Source organism: Dermacentor andersoni, chromosome 6 (genome assembly GCF_023375885.2).
Source record: "Dermacentor andersoni chromosome 6, qqDerAnde1_hic_scaffold, whole genome shotgun sequence".
Taxonomy (NCBI): domain Eukaryota; kingdom Metazoa; phylum Arthropoda; class Arachnida; order Ixodida; family Ixodidae; genus Dermacentor; species Dermacentor andersoni.
Window position 1 is genome coordinate 168,522,527 of NC_092819.1, and position 13,003 is coordinate 168,535,529.

The 13,003-nt window shown below is 46.7% G+C and overlaps 2 protein-coding genes across 2 annotated transcripts; both read right to left on the reverse strand.

Moving 5' to 3' along the window:
* Positions 1-3,770: 3,770 nt before the first annotated feature.
* Positions 3,771-5,703, reverse strand: LOC140219135 (uncharacterized; the record flags this gene model as incomplete). Its single annotated transcript, XM_072289024.1, has 1 exon — positions 3,771-5,703. A coding segment is annotated over one exon (795 nt), but the record flags the coding sequence as incomplete, so codon positions are not given.
* Positions 5,690-8,334, reverse strand: LOC126525221 (uncharacterized). The gene is made up of 6 exons (XM_072288885.1): positions 7,850-8,334; positions 7,658-7,760; positions 7,459-7,592; positions 7,153-7,212; positions 6,726-6,830; positions 5,690-6,119 (listed from the first exon to the last, which is right to left on the reverse strand). The coding sequence occupies exons 1-6, from the start codon at positions 8,079-8,081 to the stop codon at positions 5,746-5,748; spliced, it is 1,008 nt and encodes a 335-aa protein (XP_072144986.1). The 5' UTR covers positions 8,082-8,334; the 3' UTR covers positions 5,690-5,745.
* Between the last annotated feature and the right edge of the window lie 4,669 nt (positions 8,335-13,003).

The following is a 13,003-nucleotide window of genomic DNA, read 5'->3' on the forward strand; positions in this document are numbered from 1 at the left end:
GCCACGACTAACGCTGTTGGCTGCATGCATTCTGTAACCAAATGCGCGTACCAGACTTAGAATCCTCGGGACAGCACGCCGCACGTGATTCCCCATGTTGCTTGGTTTGCGGTATCGTTTTCAATGGCGTTTGCCGCTGTTGTTCGTGCCGCATTCTCCGTCTCATGGCGCTCGCTTACTGTTCGCCACATGCGAGACATTCAGCTCTCCGCAATTCTACGTGGAGGCATTGACCCTGCTGCTACGGCAACATTTATCCCCGAGCGTTGGCGCGGTCGGCCCCGCGCTGCAACTTACGAGTGGAGCATTACGTAGAATTGCAACATATCGCAGGGGCTCCTTGTATCACCTTCCTCCCGCCTCCCAAAAGAAAGGGAGGAGGGAGGGAGATGAAACGTTGATCGGGTAAAAATTCCATTCCTGTCCTTGCAAGGTGTAGTTTTGTCACTTTCACTGATTTAGTAACTTGACCTTTTCTGCATTTGATTAAAAAAATGAATAACTTCAACGAGCAACCGCGGCCATTTAAATTCTTTTGCACAGCTTAGACTGCCGCGCGGATGCTTTTCGCGGTTTGCCCAGCAGCAGTTTTGATAGTCACATGACGAGACTTTGAATTCCTCGCCGTCACTTCGAGTTTCCACAGCACAAAAGTCCGCAGAAAGTCTCTTTTTTCTTTTCGAGTAAAACTTGATTTCTTCTGTAGTAATCAAAATGTTAGTCTAAAGTAAGTTCATCTCGAGTTCACGAAAAATTCGGTCCTGATATGAACATCAGTGGGTATTATTAGCATCTGTCCATCCGTTAACTTTCATGGCATAGGTCCATTGGCTCGTGACATCAAGAATAAATATCCAGCCATGCTGCTTCCATTGGGCAAACTTATTTTCGAGGTGAGGATCTTGGAGCCACGAAACTTGGATATCAGGGCGTTCTGATGACATGCAGTTTTGCTGAAATGTTGTGTAGTGAGGAAATGTAACATGGGTGTATTCATGGCGCGTAATGGCAAGCATGGAAGTAGAATGAGCTGGACAACACGAACGCCGTCGCCGTCGTTCTATTTACGTCCCTGTTTGCACACCTGCCGTCACAGACAAGAAATCCCTGCCACATCGCTTTCTTATTCCAGGTATATTTATTTCTGTGTGTAATGTTATGTAGTGGCCAATAAAATTTAGTGGGAAATAGCCGTTAACAACCAACATCAATGAAATGAGCAGTACGTTAAAACTCATATTTACTATTCTTGATACGTGTGATCAAGTAAGCCTGCACGTAGCTTTCGAGGCATCAATTATTTCGTACTCGAGGTTTCTTTCCCAGCACATCTCAATGCCTAGTCTGTCGATGGAGCCATCATATAATAGATGGGCTCGCACATGTAACTATATAAGACCTTCAAAGTGTATATGCATAGATCTGGATTTTTGGAATTATATTTTATGAGCATAACAACTTTTTGAGAAAGGCTGCAAAGCTCGTGATAAGCTTTCTTACCAGCACATGATTTTAATACAATGTCTGCAACAACGAAGGACCTTAGCGCGCCATTAGCTTTGGCCACATTTATCTGGTAAACGTAGCGCTGCCTAATGCGGGTGTTCCGGCTTGGCACGCTTTCGGAGTTTTTCCTGCCGTGCCTACATTCGCGGTCAACTCCGTGTGGCAGTTTAGGAAAAGCTACGGGGGCGCAGCTTCTGCACACATGTTACCGCGCCAAGTATTCCGCCAGCGTTTGACAGTGCTTTCGGTTGCTCGGGACAGACGCTGAATCGACGCAGCTTTCACTTGCGGCGGTTTCGCGTTTGCCCAGACGCGGAAGGGAAAAGCCGCAAAATAACTAAACTTTTACATTCAGTGGCGCGTTTTGTCCCGTATAACTGCCGCTAATCAGATGCCTACGTTTTCTCTTCTGTTGCTTAAACTAACGTGAGTGAAAACACGGCATTCTTTCCAGGAGCGCTCCCTCCTGTGCGCGCTTCACTCCGTAGCTTTCCCTTCATTAGACAGTTTTAGTTTAGCCTACGCTATAGGGAGTATGCACTGAAACTCGGCCGCAATGTGGCGCTGCGGTTCCCCGAGCCCGGCGCCATGCTTGTGGTTGTGCCGCAGCAGCAGACGCATGCTTGCAGCTGTGTTCCGTAAGTGTTGTGTGGTGTTCCCTAGCATTTAGTTTTCTCGTGTGTTGCATGTGGCGTTGGTTGTTTGCAATACTGCTGCGTTGGAAGCTTCCTCTACGGATACACGCTGTAAAGACTTGGAAAAGTGCCCACACCGGAGCACGTTGTTGCGCGACAAAAAGCTGCTGTGTACGTCTCATTCGGCGCGACTGCAGTGTAACATGCAACTCAGCGACTACGCAAAGTCGCTGCCTGACCCCGAGCGCAGCAGATACATAATCAAAATCGCGAAATGCGGCGGAGATGACCCGTTGGCGCTGTCCGATGACCACTTTACGAACGATGTTGCTTTTTATCCAAGTGTCGACCGTGCGGACATCAGAGACTATCTAGTCCACGGGACGAGCTTCGTGACGCGGGATCAGCTAAAGAGCTATAAATCCCTGGAGGCTCATAATTACGTCACCAGTGGTCTCGTGGAGCCACCAAGAGTGAAAGTTCGTGATGGCAACGTCGTCGTCGTTGGAAAGGTAGGCTGTACTTATATAATGTACCGCATGTCAGCGGCTTGGGGCATTTTTTCAGTCGTCCAGAAATATAGCGATGGAGCAAGCAATGTATGTGGCGCCCAGTCCGTCGCACTTGTCGCTAGATCGTCGGTGAAGTTGCTGTAATGTTGTTCGTGCTTCATACGCCTGATTTCGTGTTCACAGTGTCTAATCGCGTAAGCTAAACACTGTGATGTATCTTTTCTCCCTGCGCAGGTCCGCCACTCTCAGGCGTTCAGAGATAAGCTGCTGCTGCCGTGGCTGTTGATTAAAGCTGACGGGGAAGTTTTGTGCGCGCACTGTACGTGCATGGCCGGCCTCGGGGAGGCGTGCTCACACGTTGGTGCAGTGCTCTTTTATTTGGAGGCTGTTGTGACACGCCGGGATGGTCAATCATGCACAGATGGGCAAAATGCATGGCTACCGCCTCATCTCGTCAGTCTGGAATGCCGACCGGTGGCAGAGATGGACTTCGCGTCTTCCGCAATGAAAAAACGCCGCCTGGACGACACTGAGGCTGCCCCCCGCGACCCACCAAGTGTTGAAATGCCCAAGCCGAGAGAGGACGAGATGTTAAAGTTTTTCTCGTCATTGAGTAAATCTGAGGGTAGGCCAGCACTTCTCTCGCTTGCCCAAAAATTTGCTGACCCCTACATTCCCTTGGGCTTGAAGTACCCTAAACTCCTCCTCCGCAATCTGCAAAGGAAGCAGTGCCCAATTTCCTTGGAGGATGTACAGGCAGAATGCCGTAATGTCTTGCAGGACCTCTCAATTGAGCCTGATGTAAGTTTCTTCGTCTCTTTGTAGCTTGCTTACAGCCATACCTTGCCAAAAAAACTAATTGTGCAGGTTGTTGTTGTAATGTGCCGTGCATCCATGTGTCAGCATCTGTTCACAATTATAATTTATGCTAAACCTGCACATGCTGCCTGGGCACTTTTCAAATGTATGCAATATTGTCATGAATCTACAACATCCTTAAAGCATTACAGCAAAACTAAAAAACAATCGAAAGGATAAATATTTGTGTTTGTTTGCACATGAATTGCAATTTCCTGCAGGTGTGTGTACTGATCGAGAAGCAGACAAAGGCCCAATCTGCATCCGAGAAGTGGCATTTATTTCGGACTGGACGCATCACAGCTTCAAATGCAGGAGCGGTATTTGCAACTTCATTGACCAAGCCTTCAAAGAGCCTGCTGAAGAGACTGTGCTACCCAGAGGACTGCAAATTCCAGACTGCAGCAACTCAGTGGGGAAAGAAGAAAGAAGCTGCTGGGAGGGCAGCTTACATAGAGGCAATGCAGAAGCACCATCTAGGCTTTAAGTGTGAAATGTCTGGCCTCCACATAAGCATAGAGCGACCATTTCTGGCTGCAACTCCTGATGGCCTTGTACATTGCAATTGTTGTGGAGACGGCCTTCTGGAGATAAAATGTCCATACTCTGCAAAAGATGCACTTATTTGCGAAATTCCAGAGCGGCAACGATCTTATCTTGTAGTTGATGGCAATGATGCAAAGTTATTGAGAAACCATCATTACTTCAAGCAAGTAATGATGCAGATGTTTGTCTGCAAAAGAAACTACTGCGATTTTGTAGTATGGACACAGAAAGATATTTTTATTGAAAGAGTAATGTTTGATAAGGAGTTCTGCAACGAAATTGTGGATAAGTGTGCATTGTATTTTGAACGAGTTCTCCTGCCTGAACTTTGTTTCCGTTATTGGACCACTGCTGCTGAAGAAGTAGTAGTGGAGCAAAGTGCAGGCAGTCAGGATGATAAATATTGCCACTGTCAGCAGCCAGAATATGGAGACATGATTAGGTGTGATGGGAAGCATTGCAGTCGACAATGGTTTCACTTTCAGTGTGTTAATTTGAAGAGGGCACCTAAATCGCGGAAATGGTTTTGTAATGACTGCAAGAAGTCGTAAAAAAAGTATTCTTATTATCTTATTATGGGGTTTTACGTGCCAAAACCACTTTCTGATTATGAGGCACGCTGTAGTGGAGGACTCCGGAAATTTCGACCACCTGGGGTTCTTTAACGTGCACCTAAATCTAAGCACACGGGTGTTTTCGCATTTCGCCCCCATCGAAATGCGGCCGCCGTGGCCGGGATTCGATCCCGCGACCTTGTGCTCAGCAGCCTAACACCATAGCCACTGAGCAACCACGGCGGGTGTAAAAAAAGTACTGTACATTTACTAGATGCTTTGCACTAAGGACACATGTCAGTCAAATGGTACAACAGAGTCGCACAGGTTGGTAAGTGCGGCACACACAAATACAACCTTGTCAAGTGCGCTGACTTTTATGCCGTTAAGCACCTTCGGCTCCAAAAATTCAGTGGGAAGAGTGCTTTTGAGAATGGAGTACTTGTTCCTGACTAACCCAATAACTCTTTCAACATGAATCCTAACATTTGCTAGCCTACGTGTTGCCTCAACAGAGTATGCAGTAAGCTGCGGCTTCCCTTTAGTGAAGGCTGGGATTTCCAGCTTCGCTCCACACATGCCCACGGCATCAGAGATCAAGAAACCCCTGTCAGCCAGCACAGAGTCGCCAGGTAGCAGGTTGCTAAGAATGCCACACGATTCTGTCAGCATTTTGTCACTGGTACGCCCACCCCACCCTCTTGATATGTACGTAATTACACCTTGTGGAGCGATGCCAATTAAGTACTTCACGGTGTTTGCATGCTTGTACGTAGACCATGTTAATGATCTAGGTTCCATGGCTGAAGGTCTGTCCACAAAGACTTCAAAACAATCCAGAATCACAGCTACTTTCTTGCCAAATGTTTCTTGGAATGCCATTGGCATCGTTCTTTGAAGATCTTCATGTTCTGGCCATTTGATCAGACTGCTGAGCCTAATGTAAGCAGCATCAAGCCACCTTTCTACTGTCCTCGTTACGGTTGACTGGTGAATGCCAAACCTGTAAGATAAAACTGCTGAGTTGTTATGTGCTTTAGTAAGTGTTATTGAAGCTAATGCAATAAAGTTCACCAGCACAAAATGGCTATTGCATGCTCAACTGCAGTTCTGCGTAGTGCAGGAACCTTAATGTTACAAATGAATATAGGTATGGCTGTTGCCCAGAATAAGATACCTGTATGCAAGATCTTGTAACGGGACGTTAAGCCGCAACCTCATTAGGAAAACGACCATTTCCTGAAATTTGCTCAGGCGGTTTCGTAATGTATGCCTTACATGAGGCTCAACTAAGATGTAAACAGCCTCCAAAACTGCATAATTTGGCAGCCCTGTGTAAAAAACAACCATGTCTGGGTTGCTGCGGAGCACATCCCTGTCTCCAGGGGCTGCCTTTGCCAGGCGACTGCGTGCAATATCCAGGTCATGCTGAAGGCGGTGGTTTTCTTCCTCCAGTGAAGAGATGTGGGCTGACAGCAGGTCAGCTGTCACCTCTTTGTCTATCATGCCTGCATGATAAATTGAATGTGTGATGACCATATGAAGGGAAAGCACTGGTGTCAACACAATGTATAATGATGTTACTTGTTTCAGCACCTTTACATGAGGATTTTTATTATTGTAATAAATAATGACCTTGAATCTGCCTGTCAGACTGAACTGTTTGTTATACGATTAGCTTTCAGTGCAAAAGAAACCGCATCCCTAATTTTCACACCCATAATGGTCAGATTGTACTGCACATATCGCACCTACACCAACAATAAGCAAAACGAGAACAAGATGAAAGCCGGAGCCAATGTGCCGACATGTGGACTTGCCTTTCTAAAAGTGACATGTTGCCTTGAAGAAGACAAGTCCACTTGTCGAAATGGCTCCTGATTTCATCCTGTTTTGTTCATCGTGTTGAATTTCCATCTCCCGCATTCCCTGTGTTTTTTCCACACCAACAATATAATTTTTGTTAAATATTTGAAACATTTCCAGCTTAAAGGATTGTGTTTTAATCAAGTACATTGAAGACTTTACGTCTGCTCACACCGCTTCGGCCAAAATCAGGACATGCAGGAACACAGGATTTGCAAGCCCTAGAAACAAAACTGTGCGATACTTGCATGCAGAAGCTTGGTTATTCTGCAGATCCGCTTGCAGGTGGCACTGAGCTGTGGCTAGATTTTCTTGTAGAACTGGACATTCCAAGCATGAAGGCTCCTCGGGAGCTGCAAAATGAAAGCACGCAGAAAGGAAACAAACTAGTTGAAAAAAAGCAGTCTTCAGTGGAACCTTCGCAACAAAACACTTTGCTTGCGTGCGCAAGTCTTAACGGGCTGACTAAATGGTTTCTCCATTTACAAATTATTTTGTGTTGCATCTGCATGCACCGTTACTGTTAACAGCTTCAAACGCAGTATTCGATCAGCTGTGAGAATTCAAAGACAAACGTCCTTGCGCACATAACACAGAAGCCTAAATGAGCAATTGCCATGCTCCAGAGCTCCATACTCTCTTAAGTACGAATGCATAAATGTTTACTTAGCTTACATGCATGGCCTACAAGGTGTTGCATTGCAGTTTGTTCTGATGAGGGGGATTCTTCGTCACCTGCACAAGAAATGAACACTGTAATTTATGTGAAAGCAAGAGCGTAAACTGGACGTTGCCCCCGGCACCCTCGCCCCCCCCCCTTTTTTTTTAATGTTGTGCACTGCAGTAAATGCGTGCTGGCTCGCGTATATTAAATTACACAGACGCAGTACACAAGGTTCAATAATGGACAGCTTAAGGTTGGTCCAGTGCAATATGCAAATTAAAGTAGAAGAATGTAAGTGTGAAGTGACGCCTTCGTACTGAAAGAAATCTCCTCGGCCGCCGTTCCTGCAGCGATGGGCGCCGCGTTCGTGCTCGCGCTCTCCGGTCGCTGCCTTAATTCAAAGGCGTTGGCTGCAGAACTCGCGCGCCTTCGTTGCTTGAGTCGCATATACCTGTAAAAAATTAGTTCGATTAGTTCATAATCACTTGTTTGACTGCGTACAAAATTAATTTGCACCTGTCGCTTGCGCTTCTTCCAGCGTGCGTCGTGGACTTGTAGCCGAGATTGAGGCTCGGCGCCCAGTCGGGATTAGCCTCATCCATCAAATAAGCTGGTCGTCCTGAAAAATATAGCCCACTGGTACGTTACAGAGCTGCATGCAAAGAATTGCGCTAAAAAACTAAGCTTTAATGCCGCTGCCGTGCTTACCTGTGATGAAATGCGCCCCGCAAACTCGGTAATGCGTCGCCAATTCGTCCAGGTCTTTGCGACGAATTCTGCTCAGCCACAGAGCTCTGCGCCTTGAAGACAGCTCAGCTGTCCTAAGACACTGTCCTTCTTTGACTTTGGGCACGACATAGAAGCCCAGCGGTTGAAAGTTCTCATCGTTTGGTTTGTTTTTTGACCGGTTGGAACAACCGTAGACGGCGCAGTTCACCATTGCGGCTCGGCGCGCAACAACGTGCTCCGGTGTGGGCACTTTTCCAAGTCTTTACAGCGTGTATCCGTAGAGGAAGCTTCCAACGCAGCAGTATTGCAAACAACCAATGCCACATGCAACACACGAGAAACCTAAATGCTAGGGAACACCACACAACACTTACGGAACACAGCTGCAAGCATGCGTCGGCTGCTGCGGCACAACCACAAACATGGCGCCGGGCTCGGGGAACCGCAGCGCCACATTGCGGCCGAGTTTCAGTGCATACTCCCTATACCACTGCGTACGCTACAAAATAGCGGGCCGTCACTGCGCATGCGTGAAGGCGTGGTTTGCAGAGCTTGCTTGAAACATGGCGGCGGTCCTGGCTACCCGCTTCGAATCGAATTCGGCGTTGCTTTTGTAAAATGCGCTTCGTTCGTACAAATGACTATAAATGGCTTTCGCTTAGTCTCAGGCCGCTTCGATGACATAGTATTATGGATAACCTTGTGGCGTTTTCGAGATCGCTTCTAGTTTCGAACGAATCGAAGCCTAACGAAAGAAATGGCTTTTTGGATGTATTTTATGCGCGTCGCCTTTGTAACGGGGTGGTGGGTTGCGCCACCAAGCTCTTGCTATTATACTGCTTGGTGTCCTACCTCAATATTCGAGAAACATTCGAGATGTCATCGCCATCTATTGCTACAGTCGTGAGATAGCCGCAAAAAAGGCATATGGCCTCTGAGGTCCGAAGACCTCGCACACCAACTAAAACTGTAAAAAACGTGCGCTGCTTAGTGTGCGCTATACTATAGCATATCGCGTACGGTATAGTTGCGTATGCTAAACTAAATCTGTGTATTATCATAGAATGTTGTCCGCCAGCACAAAAACACTGAGACAGCCCGGGTTGGGTCAACACCTTCTAGAGAGTTGGCCGCCCTTGGGTCGATTCGCCCCTCATGTGCTACTGGGACAAACCGGATGTCTTGCTTGCGCGCTGGTTAGGCGCATGTCTGAGGCAACGTTAGCTACTCAATGGGCAAATGACTATTCTGTGCACAAAAACCTTATCGAATCGCAGAAAATCAGATGAAAATCACAGTGGAAAAAAGGAGGGGGGGTATGCGCAGGTCACCGTCAAGAACATTGAAACCGAAAGGAACGTCAGAGGTTACACTATAACAAACAATAAATGAAGACGTTCTCAGTGACGTGATGGAAACCGGCAGACGGCGTTACGAGCGTTCGATTGATGAGCTATACGGAGTTCATATATCAGCCCAATGTTGGCTCGAGTCTGTTTGATAAAGCAACCGTGATGCATCACAGTTTGCCGCTTCCAACTTACTCCACTGCCCACTATCAGCGTCAAATCATTCTAGAAGGCGTCATCGAGGATCTCCTCAAAGAATGCCGCATCATTCATTGCACCGCTACTGCGTATCATCCGCAGACTAATGGCATGACCGAGCGCTTTAATCGCACTCTTGGTGACTTGCTGGCCATGTACGTTGCATCCGACCAAGCCAAATTTGACCATGTTCTAACTTTTCTGACCTACGCTTACAACACCGCCACGCTGACTACCACGGTACTTTCGCCCTTCTTTCTCCTGTTCGGACGCGAACCTTTTTCCACAATGGATACTGTCTTTCCGTACCGCCCTGACTCCACGGAAACAACTACCCTATCCGAAGCTGCTGCACACGCAGAAGAGTGTTGCAAGCTTTCCCGTATATTTACGTCAGAAGACCAGCAACGCCAGAAGCACCATCGAGAAACTTCCAATGCTCCTGTATCCTATGTTCGTGGTTCGCTAGTGTGGCTTTGGGTTGCAGCCTCTACCCCTGGACTGTCACCAAAACTCACGTCGAAGTACCAAGGCATATACCGCGTGATCAACCAAACATCTCCAGTAAACTATATTGTGGAACCCCTGGAGCTACCTTTGGATCATCGCCATCGAGGACGCGAAGTTGTGCATGCCCAGCGTCTGAAGCCCTACTATGATCCGCCTGTTTTGTCCTACCCGTAGGTCGCCGGGACGGCTTCCTTTTCCGCTGGGGAGATAACTGTACTGTAAAATAAGGAGCATTGGGGCTGTGGCTAGGAGAGAGACAACCAACGGCGACGAGAAAGAACAACCTGGTTTCGGTGCTCGGTCGGCTACACTACCTCTCGCTGCTCCAGCGTTCTAGTCGCGAACGCCTACTGCTCAAAGCGCTTCACGACCATATATACATATACATATATATATATATATATATATATATATATATATATATATATATATATATATATATATATATATATATATATATATATATACTGAACATATACGTAAGATAATTAGTGGTATTTGCAATAAAAAGAATAGCAACGACAGAGATATTTATGGCATCAAAAGTCGCACCATCACGCGGAAAGCCGCTAGGCCAAAACCTTATCTGCGCAAGCTCAAGAATAACGCCGCCACATGTCCATCATGGACTGCCTTTTTATCTGACGTGGTGCGACTTTTCAGTTGATAGTCGTTTCAGTTTCAGTTTTCAGTCCTTGTCTGTTTCCTTCTAAGTACGTCCGTGCCCACCCACGCCTACATTTTTCTAAGGCATTGAACTGTTCTGCTAAAAAATAAAGGCAATAAAAGTGACGTGGGACTCTATCGGCCAAGCTCTATGTTACACGGGTTCACTTTTCAAGTATAGTTGAAAAAGTTATTTTTGAATGAGTTCAGCTTAAACGTATTCCAGTATCGAACTCTGAATACACTCTAAAAACTAAGGGAGTGCCGGGCACTCTCTTTGAGGGAGTAGCTGCTTGTCCCATATTTCACTCTCTTTTCGAGAGTAGATCGACCCTCTTTGAGAGAGAGTAGGTCAACTCCTCCTGACAGAGTTTTGTTACTCCACCGCAAGGGATTGCTAGTACTCTTCCGCAGAGTGATAATACTCTTCTCACAGGGAGTGCTAGTACTCTTCCGCAGAGTGCTAATACTCTCCCCGCAGGGTTAATAGTACACCGCCAGACCGAGTACTTCTACTCCCCCAAACAGAGTGCTTGTACTCCTTCAGATAAGAGTGCTAGTACTCTTCCCAATACCCTCTTAGCCAAATCCTGGTCACGCATGCAGGCAGAAAATCAGATCAAATTAGGGCCGCTGATATACTGTTCCCTAGGCGGCTCCTCAGAGACACTGGCCCGATTCCAAGCGGCCTTCAGAATAGGCGTGAGCAAAGTTATGCAGGATTTTAAAGTCATGTTTTCCTGGCTACCGTGAGGCGTGACTGCTCTGAAGCGGCCTAAGCGTATGCGTCGCGAACGCCACTGAGGAGAAAAAAAAAAGCGAATTAACACTTAATCTGCAAATATCTTCGCAAATTTCACAATCAGGAGTCACACAATCTAATTAGAATACAATTGTCAAGGGGATCACATACTTATCAAGATTCACAATTCTCTATACATCATGTGGATTCGAACCCGCGTACACTCGCATTTGTACAACTCAAAACAGACATCATAACCATTACACCACAGCGCCGTCACGCCCGGTCGTGTTCTTTTAAAGGTTATATATATACCAAACGTATTTGATGAATCGGCTGTGGTTGGTGGGATTTCTCTGCAGTGTGCTGTGCTGTTGTGTACTGGAATACGTGTGCGTTTGCATCATTTCCATTCCTTGCTACGACTAACGAAGGAAGACAACGTAGACGACAACGTGAGAACTATTCACGGCTTGTCGTCACCGCAGGAAAATAACAAATGTGCCGTTCAGCTCATGATCGAGTGCTTCTCCAGTCCATGTTCTCCAAAATACGCGGATAAAAAGTATTGCACCAACCATCCACGTATGTGAATTTAATTCGCGCGTATACTGGTGAGCAACTGCGACGCCAGTACCAGGCATTTCGACGTGCCTCACGCTGCCGTGTAGGCGTTCTTTTCAAGTGCATTAGTTTAGAGTTTGGTTCAGTCCGCTGTGAGCTGTTGTCCTGCATTAGCAGCGGATCGTTAGCGTTTTGAAGCGCATGCATTCCAGCATTTGGAGACTGCTTATGCCGATAGCCGCGTCAAATGCATTGGCACGCATGTTTAAATGACTAATGTGTCCACTTGTTACGCGTGCACTGCTCGTATCCTGTGGCAGTGCTCGTTCTAAAAGCTTCGAAGACCATCTACACTCATGCGTGTGTTCAATTTATATATGCACAGGATGGACTTGCCGGCTAGTTGGTTGAGCATTTTAGAAGAAACAGCGCAACACAAGGACGACGCAAAAACATGCCACACCACGAAGCGCTGGTGTGGTTGATGCTTTTTTTCGTCCTTGTGTTTGCGCTGTTTCTTCTTCCACGATACACGCACACCACAGGTACGCGAAAGTTTAGGAGCATAAGTGGTTAACTCTGTTTTCCCCGTTTTCTCTCAGTGTCAATGGCACAGTGCGTTGCCCGGAATTGTGCACGCTTACCCCCATATGCAGAAATGCATCATAACTTGAAGCCCATGCTTGACTTGATCTAAACGACGCAAGTCGTGAACGCACCAAAAGAAAGGCAGTGAGCGTCTTGGGGGACGTTCGCACCAAGCGTCGTTTATATCAAGTCAAGCATGAGTTTGGATTAAGATACATTTCTGAATACGGGGGCTAGACATCTGCTTCTTCCAGAAAATGTCGAAGAAACGCCCGCCAAAACCAGGCACATTCGTAAACTTAACTAGGCAATACGAAGCTCCATAGAAAAAAAGAAGAGTGGTATTAAAAGCTTTCAGTATTTTTCTTTACTCCAAAATAGTTGCGCTCTCGTGGCTTCACTGTACAGAGATAGTGCAGCGTTAGCTAGAAAGCATGAATTTCCTAACTCCATGCCAAAATAAGCTTGTAAAATTATTTAGGTGCTAGAATCCAGGGTTTGTAGCGATCCTTGAAA